This window comes from Tenrec ecaudatus, chromosome 7, assembly GCF_050624435.1.
Source record: "Tenrec ecaudatus isolate mTenEca1 chromosome 7, mTenEca1.hap1, whole genome shotgun sequence".
NCBI classification, from domain to species: domain Eukaryota; kingdom Metazoa; phylum Chordata; class Mammalia; order Afrosoricida; family Tenrecidae; genus Tenrec; species Tenrec ecaudatus.
The window spans coordinates 128,764,321-128,785,699 of NC_134536.1; the positions used below are offsets into that span (position 1 = coordinate 128,764,321).

A 21,379-nucleotide genomic window follows, 5' to 3' on the forward strand; every position below is an offset into this window, starting at 1 on the left:
GAAGCAACAAAGCCCACATGAAAGAAGCACACCAGCCTGTGTGGTCATGAGGTGTCAGTGGGATCAGGAATCAGGCATCAAAGACTCAGAACAAAAACGCATATCCATGTGAATGGACTGGAGGGGGTGCAGAGTGGAGACCCAAAGCCCATCTATAGACAACTGGACATCCACTTAAAGAAGGGTCACAAGGAAGTGACAAGCCAGTCAGGGTGCAGCATAGCACCGATGAACCATACAACTTTCCTCTAGTTCTTGAATGCTTCCTCTCCTCCACTATCATGGTCCCAATTCTACCTTACAAATCCAGCTAGATCAGAGCATGTACACTGGTACAAATAGGAACTGGAAACACAGAATCCAGGAAAGATAAATCTCGAAGGACCAATTACAAGATTGGCAATACCCAGGAAGGGAAGGGGAAGGTAGGGGAAACCCGTCACAATGATCTGCATATAACCTTCTCCCAGGGGGACAAACAAGAGAAAAGTGGGAGAACGGAGATAGCAGTCAGTGTAAGATTTGAAATTTATATATATATAATGTCTAAATTATCAAGAGTTCATGGGGTGGGGAGTGGGAATGAGCTGATACCAAGGGCTGAAGTAGAAAGAAAATGTTTTGAGAAGAACGATGGCAGCAAATGTGCAACGTAGCTAGCTCCTACATGGCACTAGGTGAAAAAAAACCAGACAGAATACATTCTCCATGATGCCAATTACATGACGGTCATATATAGACAGAACCCTATGGTGATGAAGGAGCGTATGACAGTTTCTCCTGGAAGATTCTGGTTGGGAGGGGCTGCGGAGGGGGAAGCCTTCTGAGGTCCCGGGGCGGCCTGGGTTGTAGTGCCGTAGGTACGCATCACGTAATTCATTAACCTTTACAGTCAAGATCTGCATATTTGATGGAGTGCCTTAATTAAAAATCTTAAGGGGGAAAAAACCCTTATAGGATGCAGCTCAAGCAATATTAAAGGGAAATGAATAACCTTAAATACTCTTATTTGAAGAAGTCTGGGGAGACTGAAAACTATGTAAGTATGCAACCTGATTGTTAAAGAAGGAAAACGGAGACTAAACTCTTAGAAAATTGGAGGAAACCGTAAGACCAAATATTAACAAGGACACCACCACACTTTTTCCGCCTCCCTCGAAGACTGCTGCCCCCTTGATCATGTACCTGCAGGCTCCTACCAAAGGTCCACTCTGCTTCCTCTCTTGTCACCCAGATCTCACCCCAGGCCCCAGTTCCTCTCCCTAGCTCCTCACTCTGGTTGTAGAAGGTGGAGAAGTGGTCAAGGGCATCACAGAATGCGGTGGGAAGGCACTTTCTGGGATGAGCCAGGTAGCAGAGTGGGGAGACCGGCCAGCAGCGTGGTGACAAGACCAGGACAGAAACTGCTGGGCTTGTATCTTCAGCAAACAGCTCTTTCTCAGCCGCTTCCTCCTTTTCTTCCTCCTGCGGGACAGAGGATTTCAAGCGCCCTTGGGCTCCCCGCTCTGGTCTAGTCGGCTTTCCTGGTCTCCTCCTCTTTTCCCTTGCTCTCACCTCATCTTCCTCTAATCGCTCTTCCTCCTCATCCTCTTGCTCCAAAAGCAGTTGGTCGGCCTGCTGGAGCTGGAAGAGGTGGAACTGCCTCTGCAGCTCCTCGGAGGTGCGCAGGCTGTGCAGCATCTGCTGGGGGAGACGGTTGGGGAAGCAGGAACCAAGCTGCTCCAGGACGGCCCCCTCCAGCCAGCTCGGGCCCAGGCCCAAGAGCCGGTCCGCCATGTAGTGCCTGCAGCACACACAGCCGGGGCTAAGCTTTAGTGTGGTTGCCCAGGGTGGCCCAGGCCCCCCTCCCAGAATTCTGGTCCCTCTGCTCCAGCCAGTCTGAACCATGGGCCCTGCATCAGACCTGCACTCACTGGTAGAAGTGCTCAAAAGTAGTGGCCAGCTCCAGACCCGAAAGGACCATGATGGGCTCCAGCTGCCGCTGCAGGCGCCCCAGCATTTCCCCGCCTGGGGCTCCAGCAATCAGGCTGGCCTGCATCTGCTGGTCGATGTGCCTGGCAAACTGCTCGCTCATCTGCAGGCATTGGAAAACCGTGAGTGGCGAAGCGCAGAGTGAGGGGTGTAGAAAGAGAGGGGAGCTGTACTCACATGCGCAGCGGTGAGGAAGGACTGCTGCAGCAGAGCAGCTGAGAAGCCGCTGCGCAGAGCCAGGGTGAAGGCAGCCCGAGGCCCGAACAGCTCGGAACCTGCTCTCTGCAAGTGCTCATAGAGCTGACAGTAGCGAGCCACAAAATCTGGGGCTCCCCAGGCTTCAGCCAGGAACCTGCTGACCTGCAGACAAAAGGAAAGAAATAACATGCAAGGAGGAGGGGGCTGCTCAGTCAGTGGCTCAGCAATACACATACACCCACCCCTAAACACACCCTTACCCCCACCCAAACACACACAACCCCCACCCCCACCCCTAGCCTTCTGCCTGCTGCTGCCCACCTGCTCCTGCACCACACGCAGCCAGCACTGGGTGATGTTCCTCAGGCTGCTGCTCGGAAGAACTGGGGGAGGCCCGAGGCCCCGATCCCGACCCTTACTGTTCTTGCTGACTGTGGAAATCAGAAGGCAAGGACATGGGCACCATCTGGACCTGGGCTCAGCGCAGGGCTCTCCGGTCCTGATGCCCTGGAAAGTCCCACAGAAGAGCAGTCGGATGAATGACATTCAAGGCAGGGGAAGAGGCCACAGCTGGACTTACAGGGTCGAGGGCACAGCTCAGGAGAAGGCCCGGGAGGAGGCTCCACGTGCACCAGCAAGTGGCAGAGACGACGGACTCGAGAGGTCAAGGGTGCTGCTCGACTCAGGGGGCTCCGCGAGTTCTGTCTTTGCTCCAGGTACTGGTTCAGCAGCCAGCCCAGGGAGCTCACCCCCGCCGCATCTGAGAGGGGTCCAGAAAGACCTCCATGGGGAAGGGTGGCAAGGAGAGCCCAAGGAGCAGCTGTACAGAAGCTCTGGGGGAGGCAGAACCCTCGTCCCCCGAGGCAAAGTGCAGGTCAGCGGGAGTCTGGGGCCACAGTGACAAGTGTGCTGGAGATGGGGTGGGGGGTTGATTCAAATAGCCAGGAGCAGCCCCTGGGTAAGGAGGAGAAGGGACCCTGAGGTGATAGGCCTAAGAGAAGACGTCAGGAACCCAAAGATGAGCTCAGTGAGGCCTGGGAACAAACAGAAGGGGTGGAGAGCGGGTCAGGTGCCAGCACGGTTACCAGGGGAGGTGATGTTCTGCACCAGCGGGCTGACCAGTGCCTCCCAGCACGTCTTGCCCAGTGCGAGTGCAGCTTCCTCGTCGGGGAGGAAACGGTCAGCGAAACCCTGCTCATGGCGCAGAGCCTTGTTCAGCCTAGGATGAGAAGTGTACGGTTACAGGTGAAAGACAGATTTCCTCGAGGCCTCTGCTCCATGCAGATTCCTGCTCCCCATCCCCGTCCCCGCACCTCAGTCCATCTCCCTCACCCGCTCTCCCCACTCAGCAAAGCTCGCCCGTGCTCACCATCTCCAGTTTTGCCTTCCACACTCACCCCGAAGCTTCTCTCCAGCGTCCTGTCCTCAGCACCCTCACCCCTGCCCACCCACCTGGGACAGAGCTGCAGGAGGCGTCTGCGGTCCTCTGCTATGTGCTGGCTCCAGGCTTGCGCCTGGATCGTGTAGAAGAGAGCTGTGCGTCGACACAGCTGCTCCCGGAACAGTGGCCAGAATGTGGGCTTAGGGCCCAGGACCTCCACACCCCGAACCCGGGTATCGATGCCACCCTGCAACATGCACAGACTAGCTGTCACCTAAGCCACCTTTGCCGCTCAACACCACCAAAGTCAGCCTCTAAGGGAGGTCATACGCTCAGGTTCACACCCCAGGTTTCCCAGGGACACTAGGGACATTCCTGAACATTTCGACTCCAACACACTCCTGGACCATCTCCCAAGCAGGCCAAAGAAGAGGCATGGCTAGACCCCTGGTCCCTAAGGGGTGGGCAAACCTGGCCACTGCAGACACCTGTGCCACCTCCCGACGCCCATAGCCCTGGCCTCTTCTCTCACCACACCTGCTGGCAGCGCTTTATGCGGATCTGGATGACGGGCCAGAAGCGGTTCAGACCTTCCAGAAGGACCACCCGGCTGGCGGCGGGCAGCACGTTGACCTGGCAGGGAGGAGGGGGAGGTAAACTGAGCTTGCACCTCCAGTAGCAGGGCTGGAAGGACCACCACAGCTGTCTGCCCTTCACTTCCCCCAAACTAAGCCTAGGCTCCACATTCAAGCCCACCCTCCCTGCTTACAAGGCAATGCCTCCCCAAGGGAGCGATGTGGGAACTGCACAGAGACAGACAGCGGGAGGAGGAGGGAAAGGAAGGTGGTCTCACCGTGTTGAGCTCAGTGCTGATGCAGCTGGCAGTGTCACCCCCCAGCACCACCACCCTAGCTGGCATGTAACTGGAGTCCTCGCTGGCCACCAGCAGAGTCAGCTGCCTAGGAGAGAAGAGCAATCAGACAAAATTGGGGTCCTGGTCTCAATTCAAGGAATCCTGGGCATGTAGTGGTTACGCACTGGCCTGCTGACTGTAAGGTCAGCAGTTCGAAACCACCAGCTGCTCTGCAGGAGAAAGACGGGGCTTTCTACTCCTGTTAAAAGTTAGTCTAGGAAACCTGCCGTTCTACTCTGTCCTATAGAGTCGCTATGAGTTGGCATAAATTTGATAGCAGTGAGTTTGATTTTTGTTGTTTGGTCTTAATTCAAAACTACTTTGACTCAGCACCTCCTTCTCAGGCTCCTGCTCCTCTGCTGGCTCTTTCGGTGCCAGGCCTCTCTTGGGCCTCTGCTCCCCTCTTTAGTTTCCCAAGGAGGCTCCATCTAGGCCCGTCGTGTCACTGAGTTTGTGTGTGCCTCTCTACCCTGGCTCTCTCCTGAGCTTCAATGCTGTATTGTCCAGAGACTTTTCTACAGCCTGCTCCACGAGCACCTCAAAGTCAGCATGTCCAAAATGGGAGGGCCATGAAACTTCCCCTTCCCCGCTCTCTCTCTCCCGGCAACCCACCAGTACTACACAGTATCACACTACCTAGTCAACCGCTCACATCCAGTCAATGGTGAGTCCGACAGATGCTCCCTCTTAGCATCTCTACATCCAGCACCTCTCCCTGTTGCCCTTCCCTCTGCCCAACAGAAGACACTGATCTTTTCTCAGCGAGACTGTGACACAAATCTTCCAACTCCTTCCCTGGCCTCCAGCTCAATCTTCCAAACTGCCAGGGTGAATTTTCTCAATAAAACAATCCACTCGTGTCTTTTCCCTAACTCTTCAGAATAAGGCAGCAACAGCGCACATAGTTCTTTGTGATCTGCCTTTGGTCTACTTTGAAGGCCTTATCTGTGACAGTTACACAATCTGGTGTGAACTTGTGAAGGGGTGGAGTCTAGCCTGTCAATCAGGCTGCAGCTTCATGACCTCATTTAGCATCACCATGGACATAAACAGCTCACTGCAAGTCAGATACACACACACTACCTCTGCTTCATCTTCCTGCTGACGAGCCACATCTTCCTGATGACAGCCAGAGCCCCAGAGCTGGAAGAGCCACGTGGAGACCCACACCAGGCCTGAGATACTTCTACCACCACTGAATCCACCAAGGGCCGATGATCTTCCTACATTCGACATCATTGAATGTGCTGCATGAGTCTCAAGAGAAATTCTTGGGCTAATATTGCACTTAAGGGCTAATATTGAACTCACAGACTTGATCTGGACTGGGCTAAGATGTTTTCTCGATGTACAATTGCTCTCTGATATGAAGTTCTCTCATACACATATGAGTGTCTATGAATTTGTTTCTTTAATTTACCCGGAGTAATATACTATGCCCATCTTCCATTTCAGATAAACTCCAAGCTCAGCCTAGTGATTCTTCCTTTTTGTCTAAAATATCCATTGTCTTCCTCTTCCAAACCTAGCTCAGTCCACCCTCAGTCTGCCTAGACATTCCTCTGCTCTCAGGAACAAGTACACAGGTCAACTAGAACACGTATTCTTATTCTGTGTTGACTGGTTTTCTATCCTATCTCCTTGATAGACTGCAGTTCCCTGAATACAAGCATTGTAGCTTGTTCTTGTGTCTCTAGACCGGTGGTTCTCAAACTGTGGGTCGCGACCCCTTTGAGGGTTGAACAACCCTTTCACAGGGGTCACTCGATTTATAACTCGATTTATAGCAAAATGACAATGATGAAGTAACAATGAAAATTATTTCAGGGTTGGGGTGACAGTACCAGATTTTGGGAGCAAACGACACACAGCACACAGACTGGGTTGTGTGTATATAGATGTTTGAGAGCACCGTGCGGGGCATATCACAGTACACATGTGTGCACACATGAGCAAAGTCTTACCTCACAAGAACACCACGGTGCATGTGCAGGGTGATGGCGTGGGAGCCGGCACTGCCGTTGGACTCCCAGTAGGTCTTGGGGTTCCGGTCCGTCAGCCGGCTGGCCCGGTGCGGGTTGGAAGACACCTCCACCTTCTCCCAGCACTTGTCCTCCTTCACCTCCACGCTGGAGCCTGACAGTTGACGGGGAAAACACAGCTTAGGGGCCGGAAGGGCAGGGAGCAACAAACACTGGGGTGGGAGCATGGGGTACACAGATCAGGGCACCAACCCTGGCAGAGGTACTTCAGGAACACGTCGAAGAAGGGGATGTGGATGGGCTGGTGGGTTCGTCTGTGATCTTCAATCTGGCCCAGCACCATCTGCAGCGGGAGCATCCGGAGGAGGGATACACGGAAATGTGTCAGAAGAAAAAGTCAAGGGGCAACAGAGCACTCTGCTCCTCTCCCCAAATGTTGGCAGAGCAGGACTGTGTCGGGGGAAAGAGTCTGGCAACAAATGCCCCAGGCTGACTCCCAGCTGCGCCCACAGCTCCCACCGCCCTCAGCTCCACACAGCACCCCACTCACCTGGATGCAGCCCGCCAGGATGCTGGAGGGGAGCTTTCTGTAGAGCTGGGCGTACTTTTCACACTCTGTTACCAGGTCCCGAAGCTCACCCCCCAGCAGCAGCTGGGTGGAGTGCCTCTCCAGGACTTTCGAGAGGGTCTCTTTGGCTCCCAGGCAGCAGAGCATCACGGCATAGTCCTTGTGCATGGAAGCCAGGCGGTGCAGGAAGCAGACCAGCTCCTGAACAATCTGAGCAAACAGCCATGTGGTTTAATCATCATCCACAGGCAACAAGGGGTATTCAAAGTGTGTGTGGGTGGGGGGAAGGAAGGGGAAGAGTCGGCAGTTCAGGAAAGAAAGTGTGTGGAGACCCTTGAAAACCCAGGGAAAGCAGACCACCACATACACATACACTAGAATCAAATACTCAGAGCTGGGCTCCTGAGCGAGTTGGGAGTACGTGGACTGGTATACGTGGGTACCCTAGTTCTGGAATCTCTTAGACAACTTTAGCCGTCTTGTTCCTAACCTCACCCACCCACGGCCCTCCAGCCCCGTTCAGGAAGGCTCTGCTGGGCTCTTGACTGGAAATGCTACCCGCCCTCTCCCAGACCCCAGGCCCCTGTCCAGGCTGGGGTACCTCAGAGTCACAACTGGGCCCACTCAGGCAGTTGAGACAGGGCTCCAGGACCTCATGCCAGGAGAGCACCATGGCCTCAGGGAAATCCAGCAGGTGGGTCATGACCCTGGTGAGGAGATGGCAAAAGTGAATGCCTGGCTCGCCGCCGCCTCCCGTCCCCAGCAGGAGTGGTGCCTGCACAGGCCCCTCACCTCAGCATAGTCAGCATCAGAGTTTTGTTGGGCCCCGGGGCATCCAGAGTCCGAAGTAACAGCAGGAAGGGCTGGGTCTCCTGCTGCAGGCGCTTGAGGAGGGGCCTCACAGCACCCCTTGGGCCACCCTCACGGCACAATACCCGCTCCAAGTCCAGGAGGAGTTCTGCAGATGGGCCCCCCACTATGGATCGAATCAGTAGCTCAGGGGACCCTTGCTGGCCCTGGGAGCCAGAGGTTTCCAGTGCTGCAGCCCAGACACATGGTGGGGAAGATGTGTATGAAGAGAAGTCATACAAGTTTGGTCAATCCCAGAAATGGGAAGGTCCAGAAAAATTACCCCAAAGCTCTCCTCCCACTTTAAAGACACCTATGGTTTCTATCCTGGCCCAAAATATATACAGAGTTAGCTACATTCAAACAAACAAAATAACAACCAAACCACCAGCGTGGCAAACATTGTCGAGGTCAACACTAGATTTGCATCTCCTAGCTCAGACTGTCACTGCCATCGGGGAGACGCCGGCTCACAGCAGAGAAGTTTCTGAGACTGTAACTGCTTATAGGAGTAGAACGCTCTTTCTCCCAAGGAAGGGCTAGTGGTTTTGAACTGCCGACCTTACAGACTACAGCCCAACTCCACCACTACGCCACCAGGGTTCCTTCAGCTCAGAGAGTCACATGGTAATGTAGTAATAAACCCCACAGTAAGCAAGTCAAGTCTGACTCCCAGTCACCCTCTGTCGGGTTTCCAAGGCTGCAACTCTTTACAGGAGCAGGCGGCCTCATCTTTCTCCCCGACAGAGCAGCTGGTGGGCTTGAAACGCTGACGTTATAGTTAGCAGTCCAGTACTTGCCCAACAGCGCCATCAGGGCTCCTTACAGACTCAGGGAATTACTTTTATTACTTGAGGTTAGCTATCCTATTACATAAGGCAATAGCATGTTATTAACACGACAGCTCTATACTACCTAGGCTACTCGCTTTAGCTCTATAGCCTAAAAGATACAGATTACTTATTTAAATTTCCTTCCATCTTCCTGGGTTTTCACTTGTTTTTAAATCAAAGCGTTCTTCCCCTGACATCAGTGTTTCACATTTCTAGTCAGAATTTTTCTGCACCGTAAGTTACAATTCCTCAAAAGAGGGCCTCCCTAGAGGTCATTTCTGTCAACAGTCTACTGTCCAGGGAGACTGGACCAAAGCTAGCCCCGACAGATGGGAACCCTCGTATGCTTAGAGCACTCTGAGAAGGCGTGAGGCCTGGTGACGCTGTCGGGTAAGTGCTGGATGAAAGCCATTCAAAGACAACCATGGCATCTATTCTAGAAGGTCCCTCTCCCCTTGGCAGTTCTTCTTAGAACCCAGCTTGCGCACCCAACTACCCACTCGCTTCCTGAATCTTCCTGGCCACAGCTGCCCCTGGCTGCCCTATTCACAACAGTACCTGCATGCTCAGGGCTGCCCAGCGCCTCTGAGTAGCGGTTGAGCAGCATCAAGAGGATAGTGCGTGTGGTAGGCATCGGCTCTGTCCCCGGTGCAATCCCTGAATGCCTGAACAAGGTGTCCCTCAGCTCCCGGGTGATAATCTGGTCTCCCAGAGTGTGATGGTTGCACAAGAGCAGGTTGAGCAGGAGCAGGCCATTTCTCACCGCAGAAGCACACCTATGGGAGAGGGGTGACCCGGAGAGAAACAGAGAGACCGTCATGAAAGCAGGGCAGGAGGTGCAGGGGGAATGGAATTCTATAGCTGGGAAGAGGGCTCCAGTAGTCTACCCAAGTCACTCTACCAGCCCCTGGAAGGCAGGGAAGGAGAGAGCTCTTCTCTGGGAATCCCCCTCGCCCGAGTGCTTGGCTTCTGTTCCATGACAGCCAGAGGTGCAACTGACGTTTAACTTAGAGGTGAGCCCATGGGAAGCGTTTCTGTGGGACACATGGGTCCCAGAGGTTAGCGGGAGTGTGGAGGGTCATGCCCTGACCCCTCAGTGTTCAGCATCAGGATCACAGCTGCAGGAAGAGTAAGGAGCAGGCTCTCTGAACCCGGGCGGGTGGCTGAGTCGATACTGGCAAAGATCTCTCTGGTCATCTGGGCGTCAAACAAAGGGTGGATGGAATCTCGGCCGGTAACAAAAGTGGGGATCTCAGAGGAGCCAGTGATTGCCAGCATCTTCAGTGCCTGTGAGGAGAGAGTGGGGGCAGGCTTAGCAGTGCTCAGACGGATGGCCCCGTTCTATACCCCAAACCTTGAGTTGTTTACAAATGAGCAGAGTAGGAAAGGACAACAGAGGTCGTGATGGGACATCAGATGTTACCACCCCACACACCAAAAAAAGGAACAGAGGAACAGACCAGGGAGAAGCCTTACCAGGACAGGTAAGGCTCCCTGCAACCTTGTGTCCCAAACCACCTGCACCAAGGCTAACTGTCCCTTCCCCCAGGACAGCGCTCTGCAGACCCTCTAGCTGCTTTGTAGGCTTTGCCTGGAGTTGTCTCCAGTCTCCATTCACCACTCTTCCCTCTGCAAACCCTCTCTCCCCTTAGACCCATGAGTCCACATTTTCCTGCTGCCCCCCACCCCCTACTTCTCTAGTTGTTCCTGATCACTCGTCTCTGGCCCCCTTCTCTTCTCTTCTGCACTCCGTGTCCTGATGTTACCCTGTCCATTCCTATAACGTCAAATGCCACCTATATGCCAACATTCCTAAGCCTATGCCCCTTGATCGCCAAAGTCAGTATCCAGCCCCTTCTCAAGAACGTGACTTGGTCATCTCACAGGAAGAGTAGTTGGAATTATGGGAAAGAATGTCTGTAAAGGTCTGACTCTCCCCAGAAGAAATCCTCTAGGGATGGGATGGAATTATGTTCAAGACACTCTCCCTTGAGAGGTGTGGCCCCACTGAACAAATGTTACTGTGTAATGAGGCTACCCAACTCAGTCCAACCAATGACCTGGATTCTGTAACCTTCGGTTATTGCTGGAGTCCCTGAGTGGTGCCAACAGTGAATGCACTGGGCTGCTAACCAAACAGCTGGAGGTTCAAGTCCAACCAGAGGTGCCCGAAAGAATAGGCCTGGTAATCTACTTCCCAAAGATTAGACTGAACCCCCTGGAGAGCAGCGTTCTGATATACACGGTTACTAGGGATCAGAGCCAATTCTGCACTAAGTTTGTTTGGTTGTTAGTATAAAAGAAGATGGTGTCCTTTTGTTATGCAGCAAAAGTTTGTATTTAGGGGCAAATGTCCTCTATTTGTCACACCATGTGTTTTAGTAAACGTGTGGTGGCAGCTCGTGGAAGAAGAGCACCGAGAGACCCCATAAAGGCAGGCGCCTCCGGTCTCTCCCTGGACCGTACACTGCGGACGCACACTGCAGTCCTGCTCTCAAAACTGCTCTGGACCAGGCCCGCCGTGCCCCTCGGGGCCACACCTCAACCTTTCCGTCTATCATAGTTGGAATGCCTGTTCTTCTGTGAGCGCCCCGAATGAGGGCTTTCTGTTTTCTCTGCACACAGGACTGGGGAGTGGGGGTGGGGGGAGAGCAATACTGTCTTTGTTTTACCTATACGTGCCGAAGAGTAAGGGTCCCACTCAAATAAAAGGAAAAAACCCTTAATGTTAATCATTATGTCTAGAAAATGTGTCATGCATGAGACACCTCCCTAACTATACCTCAAATAGGCACAGGAAAGTAAACATCCCATTCACTCACTCACTCACTCACTCATCTTTCCCCAGCCCTTGCGCCCCGCCGACACTCCCCTCCTTCACAAGAGGGCCCCACACCTACCCCGCTGCTCACTTTCCAACCTGGGGCCAGTCTTAAAAGGCCTCCCTCCCTTTCCCCAAGCAGGCACTCACTCTCTTAAGAACTCTTCAACTCATCCACAATTTTCTCTCCACCGCAACGCTTGCTCCATTTACCCCACCACACTGTCTCTTTACCACCATAGCCCAGCAACCATCCATCTCCTGCCCACCAGACCCAGTCCACTCACCGCCAGCCCCGCCTGCTGGACCAAAATGGAGGTTTTATATTCCTGCATGCAAACCAGCACAGCGTAGATGCCACCCTCCCTGGCAAAGAGTGGGCGCCATTCGTGCTTGGTCATGAGCAAGTACAGGAGGCGGAGGGTCAGCACCACCACCATCTTCTCTCGGACCTGGTTGGTCAGCAGTTCCACCACCGTTTTCACCATCTTCTCTCTGAGAGAAGGAAGGGTTATGGGGGGGGTCCCCACACCAAGGAGTCACTCCTGCCTTCATAGCCATGGTGCATCTGACTCCTTTTCCTACCCCATCCCCTAGGATCCAACCCAGACACCCCACTGCCGCCCCGCTCCAACCTGCTCCCCTTGCCTCAGTGTCCCTCGTGACCTGCTCTCTTGCCTGTCTCTCACCTCATGAAGAGGCCATCGAGCAAAACGGGGTCTTCTTTCCAAATAAATCGATTAAGTCAGTATCAGTCCACCAAAAGCCAGACAGATTCAAGCACAGGAAGAGGAGATATGTAAGAATGACAGAATAATGACAGACTTGCCAACTAGTTCCCAAACGATAAACTTGTAGTCAGAGTGCTGGATGGACAGACTCGATAGATGAGAAGTAAGGGTGTCCGCTGAGCCAGTGAGGAGGGAGCACCAGTCAAAAGGGGGGACAGGAATGCAGGACGCTAACTGGAGACAGTGGAGAGGGAAGGGGCAGAGAGGAACCCTCTACTTGCTGCATAGTTTTCGGTAAACTTAAAACTGCTCTCAAAAAATAAAATCCATGTTGATAAGTGAGGCTGAGAAACCTGGCTACGCCTGTGGGGGAAGGGGCAGTGAGTGGGTGCTCTACTTAACATCATTTGCAACAACAAAAAGTGAACAGGCAAATATTTTTTAAAAACTAAAATCAATGCTGTGTTTAGAAAATATAAGGAAAGATTTTTACAATCTTGGGACAGGATCACTATGAGTCGGAATCCACTCCATGGCAGTTTGGTTTTAGAGTTTTGGGACAAAGGAGACTTTGACAGGGGATACAAAATCTAGATGCCCTGGAAAAAATGGGGGCAACAGAAAAACCTCACACACATAACCCAGGGACCACCGTCCAAGCTGGAACAGGGGCCAGCTGAAGTCCTTATCCGAGGGAAGCAAGTAGGCATCCCAAGAGGAAAAAGCAGGTATTCCCCCGCTCTCCCCACCATCAGGGAGATGCAGACATGGAGGGGGCGGCCTGGGAAAGGGGCGGAGGACCACAAAAGGAGAAACTGCGGCAGAAAGAAGAGTACCAAGGAAATTCTGTTTTCATCTGTCTTTCGGGCCTGCCTTCCAAAAAAGAATGTACGTTCTATGCTGGCTACACCATGCATCAAGTACACTTAAAAATACTTCCAAAAGTTGGCGGACAAGCTCCATTATCATCCAATTCAATTTTTCCATGAACCTTTTGCCAACCCCTCATACATCCACATCCTATTCTGTAGCCAAGAATTATTCCTCCAAGAAAGACAGCATACATGGGTAGTATGTAGAGAGACAGACACAGAAATGGGAGTAGGAGGTGTAATAGTCATCTTTGCATCAAGAGGGTTCAGGTGATTTTCATCATCCTAATGTTCTAGTTTGCCCACCCTTTTCTGTAGCAGGAGAGCAAACCTTTCATTGTCAGCTACTGGCCACCCTTGTCACTTGCTTGGTCAGCAGAGATGGATTTATTTGGGATATAAATCATTCTTGGCTACTAGTTTACTAGCCAAGAGACTATTAGCTATTGAACTTGTGTGTCTAAGAAATTCTTAACCCCAGGCCCCACCACGCAGGCATTATGAGTAAAGAGGTGTGGGATCGGCCCTGGAATCTGCATTTTAACAAGTGGTCCACATTCTGTTGATACAAGTATAGAGCAGCCCTCGCCAACAAAATGTACTGTGATCCCTATCGTTTTATGTCTTCTAGTAGTCACTCTGTCTGTCTGTCCAGAGCTGGGTCTAACTGTTCATTAGAAGCACCCTCAGTCCCAGGGCTAACATCTGACTCGGGGACAACTCCCAATTGCCTTTTCATGTGATGTAAATTTGCCCTCACTTACAGAAGATTAAACCAACCCCCGTTCCCAGTAAGTTCTTCATCACTCAAGCACCTTCACTCAGTGCACATCCAGCTTTTAAGTCACTGAAAAATGTGAAGCCTTTTCTGGAACTAACCCACTGCCACCAAGTGAATTCTGAATCACAGTGCCCGACACGGGCAATCTTGAAGGGGGCCGCCACCTTTATCTTTCTCCGCCGGGAAGGCTGGTGGGTTTGAACTGCCAACTGTGGGGTTGGCAGCCCAAGCCTTATTCCAGTGTCACTACGGGTTCTTTTCTTGCACGAAGAAACCAAAAACTACCAACGAGTGGGTTCCTTCCGACTCACATGGCCCCTACAGGACAGAGTAGAGCTGCCCCTTTGGGATTCCCAGACTATCTTTATGGGAACAGAAAACCTCCTCTTTCTTTGGAGGAGAGGTTGGAGGGTTCAAATGGTTGACCTTGTGGTTAGCAGTCCAGTGCACAACACAGTATGCGACCAGAACTGCTTCTTACACTAAAACCCACACCAAACTCACTGCCCGAGTCCATCCTGACTCACTGCAACCCTACAGGACAGACTAGAATTGCCTCTGTGGGGTTCTGAGAATCCAGCTCTAACCAGGAGTAGAAAGCCTCCTTTTTCTCCCAGAGCAGCTTGTAGTTCTGAACCACTGCTGACCTTGTGGTCTGTAACACATAACCCACGATGTCACCAGGGCTCCTTCCTGCAAGCAACTTAAGGCTATTACCATATGCACCTGTGCTGTGTCCCTAAAGACCTGAGGAAAAGACACACCCAGGAATGGATCTGGTTCGTAAGCCAGGGACTGCGAAGGATTGGTTTTACACAGGGAACCACAATAAGGTTCTCATTCTTAGTAGACAGTGACCAAAGTATTCACTGAGAGTCATGATTGGCCCCACAGGACCAAATACTTCATACTTTCTACCAAGGTGGCCATATGAGGCACCAAGGAAGACTGGAGACTCCTGTTTCTCACAGTTTAAGTTCTGTTCTATATTTAGACAATCTAGCTACATCCTTCATATTTAGATCCATTCTGAATGAAGACACTTTTTAAAAATATTGCTGATGGTGTGAGGATGGCGTCCACGTGGAGAAGAGAATGTCTCCAGTTTGGCACCCTGATCATTTCCTTCCTCTAAGAGTGCTTTGGGATCTCTTACAATCCCATAGGTATTTGAGTATGAGTTTTTCCACTTCTGCAAAGAGATTTAGAATTTTAATAGGAATTACATTGTGAATTATTTTGGCTAAAATTGACATCTTAAAGTTATGGCTCCAATCCGTGAATGCAATATATCTTTCAATATGTAAATACACCATATATTTTCAAGTATAAAGCCGACCTGAGTATCAGCCAAGGCACCTAATTTTACCACAAAAATGGCATTAAAAACGTGCTGGAAAACTCAGCTTAGACACGAGTGTATGGTACATCTGTTTATTTAGTACTTAATTTCTTTTGGGAGTGTTTTAGTTTTCAACTTTTCACCTTCTTGACTAAATTTACTCCTAGGCATTATTTTAAGAAAACACGTTTCTTTTGTTTTTAATTTCCTTTTCAGATCATTCACTGCTGAGGAAAATACACAACTTATTTCTGAGTGTTGCTCTTGTGCCCTGCAACTTTCCTGAGTTCACTGACTAGTTCTAGGAAGTTTATGAATTCTTTGGGACCGTCAGGTCAAATAAGAATAGAAATAGCTTTACTTCTTCTTTTTCTAATCTACCTTTTCTTGTTTTCTGATGAACTATCTGGCTACAACTTCCAGCAACGTTGAATGTTGTTAGGGGCCATTGATTCGCTTCCAACTCACAGCAACTCTGCACAACGGAGGAAAGAAACACTGTTCCATCCTGTGCCATGTTTACAGTGGTTGCCATGCTTGAGCTCACTGCTGCAGCCACTGAGTCACGCCACTCTCGACAGTCTTCCAACCGTGCCACGCATGACATCCTTTTCCAGGGATGACATGTACAAAGTATGTGAGATGACGTCTCCTGCCTTTAATTCTAAGGAGCATTGTGGCTGTTCTTCTTCCAAGACACGTTTGTTCTTCTGGCCGTCCGTGGCACTTTCAATAGTTTTTGCCAAGACCGTAATTCCAATGCATCAATTCTTCTGCTGTCTTCCAACTCGCACATGCAGATGAGGCGATTGAAAATACCATGGCTTGGGTCAGGGTCACCTTAGTCTCCCCCGAGCAACATCCTTACTTTTCACCACTTTAAAGAGGCCTGGATGTTGTCAAAGCAGGCATCCTTTTCTTATTCCTGATCTCCCAGGCTTTCATCACTAAGTAGATGAAATTCACTGCAGGATTTTTATAAATATCATTTGTCACGTTGAGGAAGTTCCCTGTTAATCCTAGTTCTCTGAGTAGTTCTATGATGAAAAGACAGTAGATCATGTGAAATGCCTTTTCTGCATTAAGGCGATCACATGTGTTTGTTTTTTCCTACATGCTGTTAATATGGTATATTACAATGACTGATTTTTCAGTTCTGGACTATTGTGTTACCACTTGGTGGTGATGTATAATCCTTTTAATACACAGCTGCATTCCATTTGCTCCTATTGTGTTGAGAATCCTTGCATCTATATTTATAAGGGATACTGGCCTGTAGCTCTCTTTTCTTGTGGTATCTCTATTAGGCTTTGTTAACAAGGTAATGCTAGCCTTATAGGATCAATCAGGAAGCATTCCTTGCTGTTTTGTTTTCCTGGGAGAGTTTGGGAATTGCTAATTCTTCTTTAAATGCCTGGTATAAAATGTGCTTGACACAATGGATGGATGCATGGATTATGATAAGAGCTGTACGAGCCCCCAATAAAATGATTTTTTTTAAATGTCTGGTATAAGCCATTGGGTCCTTCCTGGATTTTTCTTTGTTATATGTTGGAAGATGTTTTTCTTTACTGCCTCAATCTCTTTGCTATATATACATCTTGCATTCTTTTCATAATCAGAAAAATAAAGTTAATGTGATTTTGAATCAACATAATAAAAGATTAATAATGTATAATGGATATCTATCTGCACACACATCACTCAGATGAAAATGAAGAAAATGAGCAAAGTGTAAGAAAAGAGCATTTACAAAAGAGGAAACAGAATAAATATATGCCAATTGGTTTCACTTCATGAGAACTAAAAAATTAAAACAAGGTACCACTCAATTTAAATTTTGCCAACCTGAGAGATTGAAACAAGACACTATCTAGTGCTGGCAGAGATGAGAGGCACTGAGTTAGCAGGGCACTGCGCTTGAACTGGGACACAACCCTACTGCAGAGACCTCTGCAGCCGTGAAAATGAGGAGGCAGCTCCACACAGCCTGACATGCTGAGTGGGGCGGAGCAGTTGTGGAAACATGTAGTGTGATCCTGTAAGTTAAAACAATGGGGAGGGTTTTCTGTTTCCAAATGCACCATTACAAACGTAAATTAAGGCTACACACCAGATGGATAACAACGGTGAAGAGGGACTTGGGCATTTCATTCTATGTTCTTATATATTCTTCAGGTTTTTAAAAATAAAACACATTCATTTCTTGTTACATAATCAGGAGATGAGTAAAACAATTCTAAAGAAAGCATTAGGAAAAGGGGAGAGAAGAAAAACTCACACTCTAGAGGCCAAACAACCTCGGTTTGCATGCTGGCTCAGTCAACTGTAAAACCCTGGTGAAATTACTTCAGTTCTCTCAGCCTCGGTTTCCTCAATTACACAAGCTAATGCAACAGAATACTCGGGAGTGAGGATGACTGCGTGAGAGACTATAGGTCAAATATGAACTTTGAGAGCCCTCATAAAGCTGTTTCTCAGCTCCCCCGCCTTTCCCCGCTCGCCTTCCTCAATCTTGACCTCACAGTCCCTTCCATATCAACCACCTCTTCCTCGCCACTGACAACTTAAACCCAAACCTCTTCCCTCCCCAACATTCTGACCTCAGGGATCGGTCAGGATGAACCAAGGGGTGGTCCCGCTCAGTGACCTCCTCCACAACCTGAGAAAGGGCACAAAGCCCTGAAAGCTGCAGGTTCGTCTCCAAGCTGGACGTCTGCACAGTGGCCATGACTGCTGCCACCTGCTGATCCAGGGAACTCCGTGGACCGGGATCCCGCAGGGCTCTGGTCATTTCTGAAATTGGTGGGGGAAAAGCAGTGGCTCAAAGAATTGTGGCACCTCTGGGGTGAGAAGTCTAAATGAAAAGGTCAAAGCCAGTTACCCCACTGGTACTTAAACATAGGATCATCCATGATCATGCATAACATTAACTTCCCCCACTGTGCATGAGGGGCTCTACTGGTCACACAGAGACCATGGGAAATGGACCCTTCTCACCCAGAGATGCTGAAGAAAGGGAGTGACTTAATTAGGCACAATCGAGGTCAGAGGGAGGAAGATGGAAACATGATGTGCAGGCATTTTCCCAGGCAACGGCGACTTTACTCCATAGTCCTCCCTCCACCCTGACTTATTCCAGCTTTTTCAGCCACCCCTCCTCCCAGGACCTCACTCACCACTCGCTGCCTCCTTTATCTCCTGGGTCAGAGTCATTCCCTCGCTCACAAAAAGCTGGTTAAACAGTTGCGAATCACTCTGAGCCATGGGGGGTTCAGCTTGGGCCTGTGCAGGTTCAGCCTCTGCCTCAGGGGACTCAGCCTTGGCTTTGGGGGGCTCCATCTCCTCCTCAGAGAAGTCGGCTTCTGACTTGGACTCCTCTTCTGGATCCGGGGTACAGGAGTGACTTGTGTGGGAAGATGACGAGCTGCTTGGTTGGTCGGGCAGCAGCGCATACTTAGTGTAGACGTGGGAGTTGAGCAGGTCACTGAGGATGTTGCCCTCAAAACGAGTGCGGAGAACTTGGAGCAGATTCTCGGCCATCTCTGTGGGCACGGAGATCTCACCTAGGGCCTTTTCCCCCAGGGTCTGTCAACAGAAGGGGCGTGCCTTTCAGGGACTCACAGACCCAAAGGCCCTGCTTATAGCAAGGGGAGTCACTCCTGTTGTGCACCAGACTCTCACAGTATTTCTCTCTCCCCCAAGCAGGCCCCTCATCTTCCCTAACTCCTCCTATCAGCCGCCTTCTAAATCAGTGGTTCTCAACCTTCCTCATGCCGCAACCCTTTCATAGTTCCTCATGTGGTGGTAACCCCCCCAACCATAACATTATTATTTTTTTAATTTCATAAAATTATTTTCATTGCGACTTCATCACTGTCATTTTGCTACTGTTATGAATCAGGTGACCCCTGTGAAAGGGTCATTCGACCCCCAAAGAGGTCGCAACCCACAGGTTGAGAACCGCTGCTCTAAATAAAGCCCCATGACTAGAATTCCCTTTAGAGAATTCCACCTCTAATCCCATTACAAACCCTGCTCTGCAAACCCCCCCACCCATACCTCAAGCCCATAATTAATTATACCTCATCCAGGTTCTCCCGAAGATTCTGGAAGATTGGCTGCTGCTCACATGCATCCAGCTTCTTGATGAAGAAGAGCAGCTCCCACCACTCAGCCTGGGTTAGGTACCCAAATTCCTCCATCTTTTGCGGCTCGGGCTGGAGGTATGGCAGAGAGTAGAGCCCGTCCGCAGGCTTCCAGTCCCAGGAGGGAAATGCTGAGGAGAGAAGCACAGCGGATCAGCAGCGCCAACAACCAGAGGCCATTTCTGGGTCTGGAGCGGCTCCTGGGCAGGCGTGACTTCATGCCAGTCACTCTATTCAGAGACATGCTGCCTGTGTCCCCTTCTAAGCTCACCTGTGCCCAACACAGGGGCCCCTGCCCCCTTCTCCACAGTGGCTGAAGGCGCATCTTCAATGACTTCCTCGGGGCCCAGGATCTCCAGCATGTGCCAGTGCACCCAGTAGGTGCGGCCTGTTGACTGCCAGAAGACCTAGAAGAATGAGAAGGGGAAGGCGGGTGGACAGTGTTCAACCCTCAGAGGCCTAGGTTGTGAGGGCTTGAGAAGATCTGGCAGGTGCCAAACCTGGGCACATGGCCCTCAGAAACACCTGGCTAGGTTTGGAAAAACTTGCATGCTTGCACGTCGCACAAAGGCTCCCGCTCCTATCTCTCCTACCCACCTCTACCATAGGTCTCCTTTGTTTCTGCTCCCACAGTGTGAGGCTCTCCCTGACCTCCCTGCACATCCACATGGCCTCTCTGCCCTGAGGGGGTCAACTTCTGACCCCCGTTTACCATCCTAACCCCCTTATGGGGGTCTCCTCTCGGGTGACCAGGTAGAGCCTGCTGCAAGGACGCCCCTGCAGTGTCCTGTCCCCCCCACCCCCCCACCTGCAGACTCACCTGCACAGGGGGCACGCCGTTGTTGCTCTGCCGGAACTCGCCCTCGTCCCCGGCACTGATCTCCTCGTAATCGTCCAGCATGCGCACGCGCATCCCCAGCTTCAGCATCTGCTGCACATACTCCCCGTAGCCACTCCGGCTGGAGAACTCAGAGCGCTGGCGGAAAGCCCGCGCTTGCTTTCGAGGAGTGGGGGCCACGGGGGGGAGGACAAGGTTGGGGCCTGAGGTACAGGGCTGAAAGATGGAGCGGATGGGCCGGGGTGGTATCGGGCCCTGCTCCCTGAAGTTCCGGGCCCAGCCCATGAGCCGCACCAGCTCGCAGATGAGGTTGCCTACAGCCATACTGAACTCCAACTCCCGCTGCCCTCGGCTCTTCTCCCGGCCGGACTCCTCCTTGGTGGGGGAGAGGGTGCCTCGGTCTCCAGCCCCTGGCTCTGGGCTGTTATTGAGCTGGTCCAGCAGGGAAGTGACACACAGGTAGCGCTTCACCAGGGAGAAGAGCAGCTTCCCTGGGATCTGCAGGACATGACCCACCGCCTCGGTTCATCCATCACCTCTCAGATTTAGCCCCTCCTCCTTGGTCCCCACCCCCGAGTGCTATTCTCCACTGAAATCTCAAAAGGCCGGTCATCACCAAACTTTGAAGAACACATGGGGCATCTTAAAACCGAAGGTTCCTGGTCATGCTTCCCCCCGCCCCCCCCACCCAATCTCAGAAATTCTAAGAGCTGAACCTTCACTTAACAAGCTCCCAGGAGGCTCTGGGACTGCTGCACAGTTTGGAGCCACACTTTCGGAACCAACACCCTCAGCCTCAGACACAGCATCTTCCCCACAGCAGTTGGGGTACCTGAGGCAGGTGGACGCCCTCAAAGGCCATGCAGTGTTCCTCTGAGGAGGTAGTCTCTGCAAACAGCTCCAGCAACGTGTAGCGGCTGTCAAAGTCCATGTGCTGCTCAATGCCATCTTGCTGGCTCAGCGACAGCAGCACGTGAGCCCGACTCCCTGGAATCCACATGCAATCAGGGACTTCCTCCCTGCCTTTCCTAGACCCTACCCCTTAGCCTCGAGGCTTCCAAACAGCTCTGTGGCTGAAGCCCATGGAAGCAAGTGCGTGGTGTGTTGTCATTCAGCACAAACATATGTACACATGAACCTGAAACAGTGCA

The 21,379-nt window shown here is 51.2% G+C and overlaps 1 protein-coding gene across 5 annotated transcripts in view; it reads right to left on the bottom strand.

The window, feature by feature from the left end:
- The window catches only part of CUL9 (cullin 9), a 38,201-nt gene that overhangs the window by 14,347 nt on the left and 2,475 nt on the right, over positions 1-21,379 (bottom strand). For 3 of the 5 annotated variants that reach the window (XM_075555061.1, XM_075555064.1, XM_075555060.1), the window contains exons 3-25: positions 21,061-21,215; positions 20,211-20,726; positions 19,662-19,797; positions 19,328-19,521; positions 18,422-18,830; positions 17,846-18,038; positions 11,804-12,011; positions 9,786-9,982; positions 9,254-9,471; positions 7,806-8,052; positions 7,615-7,720; positions 6,996-7,223; positions 6,698-6,788; positions 6,428-6,599; positions 4,404-4,509; positions 4,088-4,183; positions 3,622-3,797; positions 3,255-3,388; positions 2,750-2,929; positions 2,491-2,600; positions 2,149-2,331; positions 1,914-2,074; positions 1,275-1,783 (exon numbers count right to left, since the gene is read on the bottom strand). In XM_075555061.1, coding sequence (XP_075411176.1) covers positions 1,275-1,783; positions 1,914-2,074; positions 2,149-2,331; positions 2,491-2,600; positions 2,750-2,929; positions 3,255-3,388; positions 3,622-3,797; positions 4,088-4,183; positions 4,404-4,509; positions 6,428-6,599; positions 6,698-6,788; positions 6,996-7,223; positions 7,615-7,720; positions 7,806-8,052; positions 9,254-9,471; positions 9,786-9,982; positions 11,804-12,011; positions 17,846-18,038; positions 18,422-18,830; positions 19,328-19,521; positions 19,662-19,797; positions 20,211-20,726; positions 21,061-21,215 — 4,725 coding nt within the window. The remainder of the gene's footprint in view (positions 1-1,274; positions 1,784-1,913; positions 2,075-2,148; positions 2,332-2,490; positions 2,601-2,749; positions 2,930-3,254; positions 3,389-3,621; positions 3,798-4,087; positions 4,184-4,403; positions 4,510-6,427; positions 6,600-6,697; positions 6,789-6,995; positions 7,224-7,614; positions 7,721-7,805; positions 8,053-9,253; positions 9,472-9,785; positions 9,983-11,803; positions 12,012-17,845; positions 18,039-18,421; positions 18,831-19,327; positions 19,522-19,661; positions 19,798-20,210; positions 20,727-21,060; positions 21,216-21,379) is intronic. The other 2 variants (XM_075555063.1, XM_075555062.1) reach the window with 2 other exon arrangements.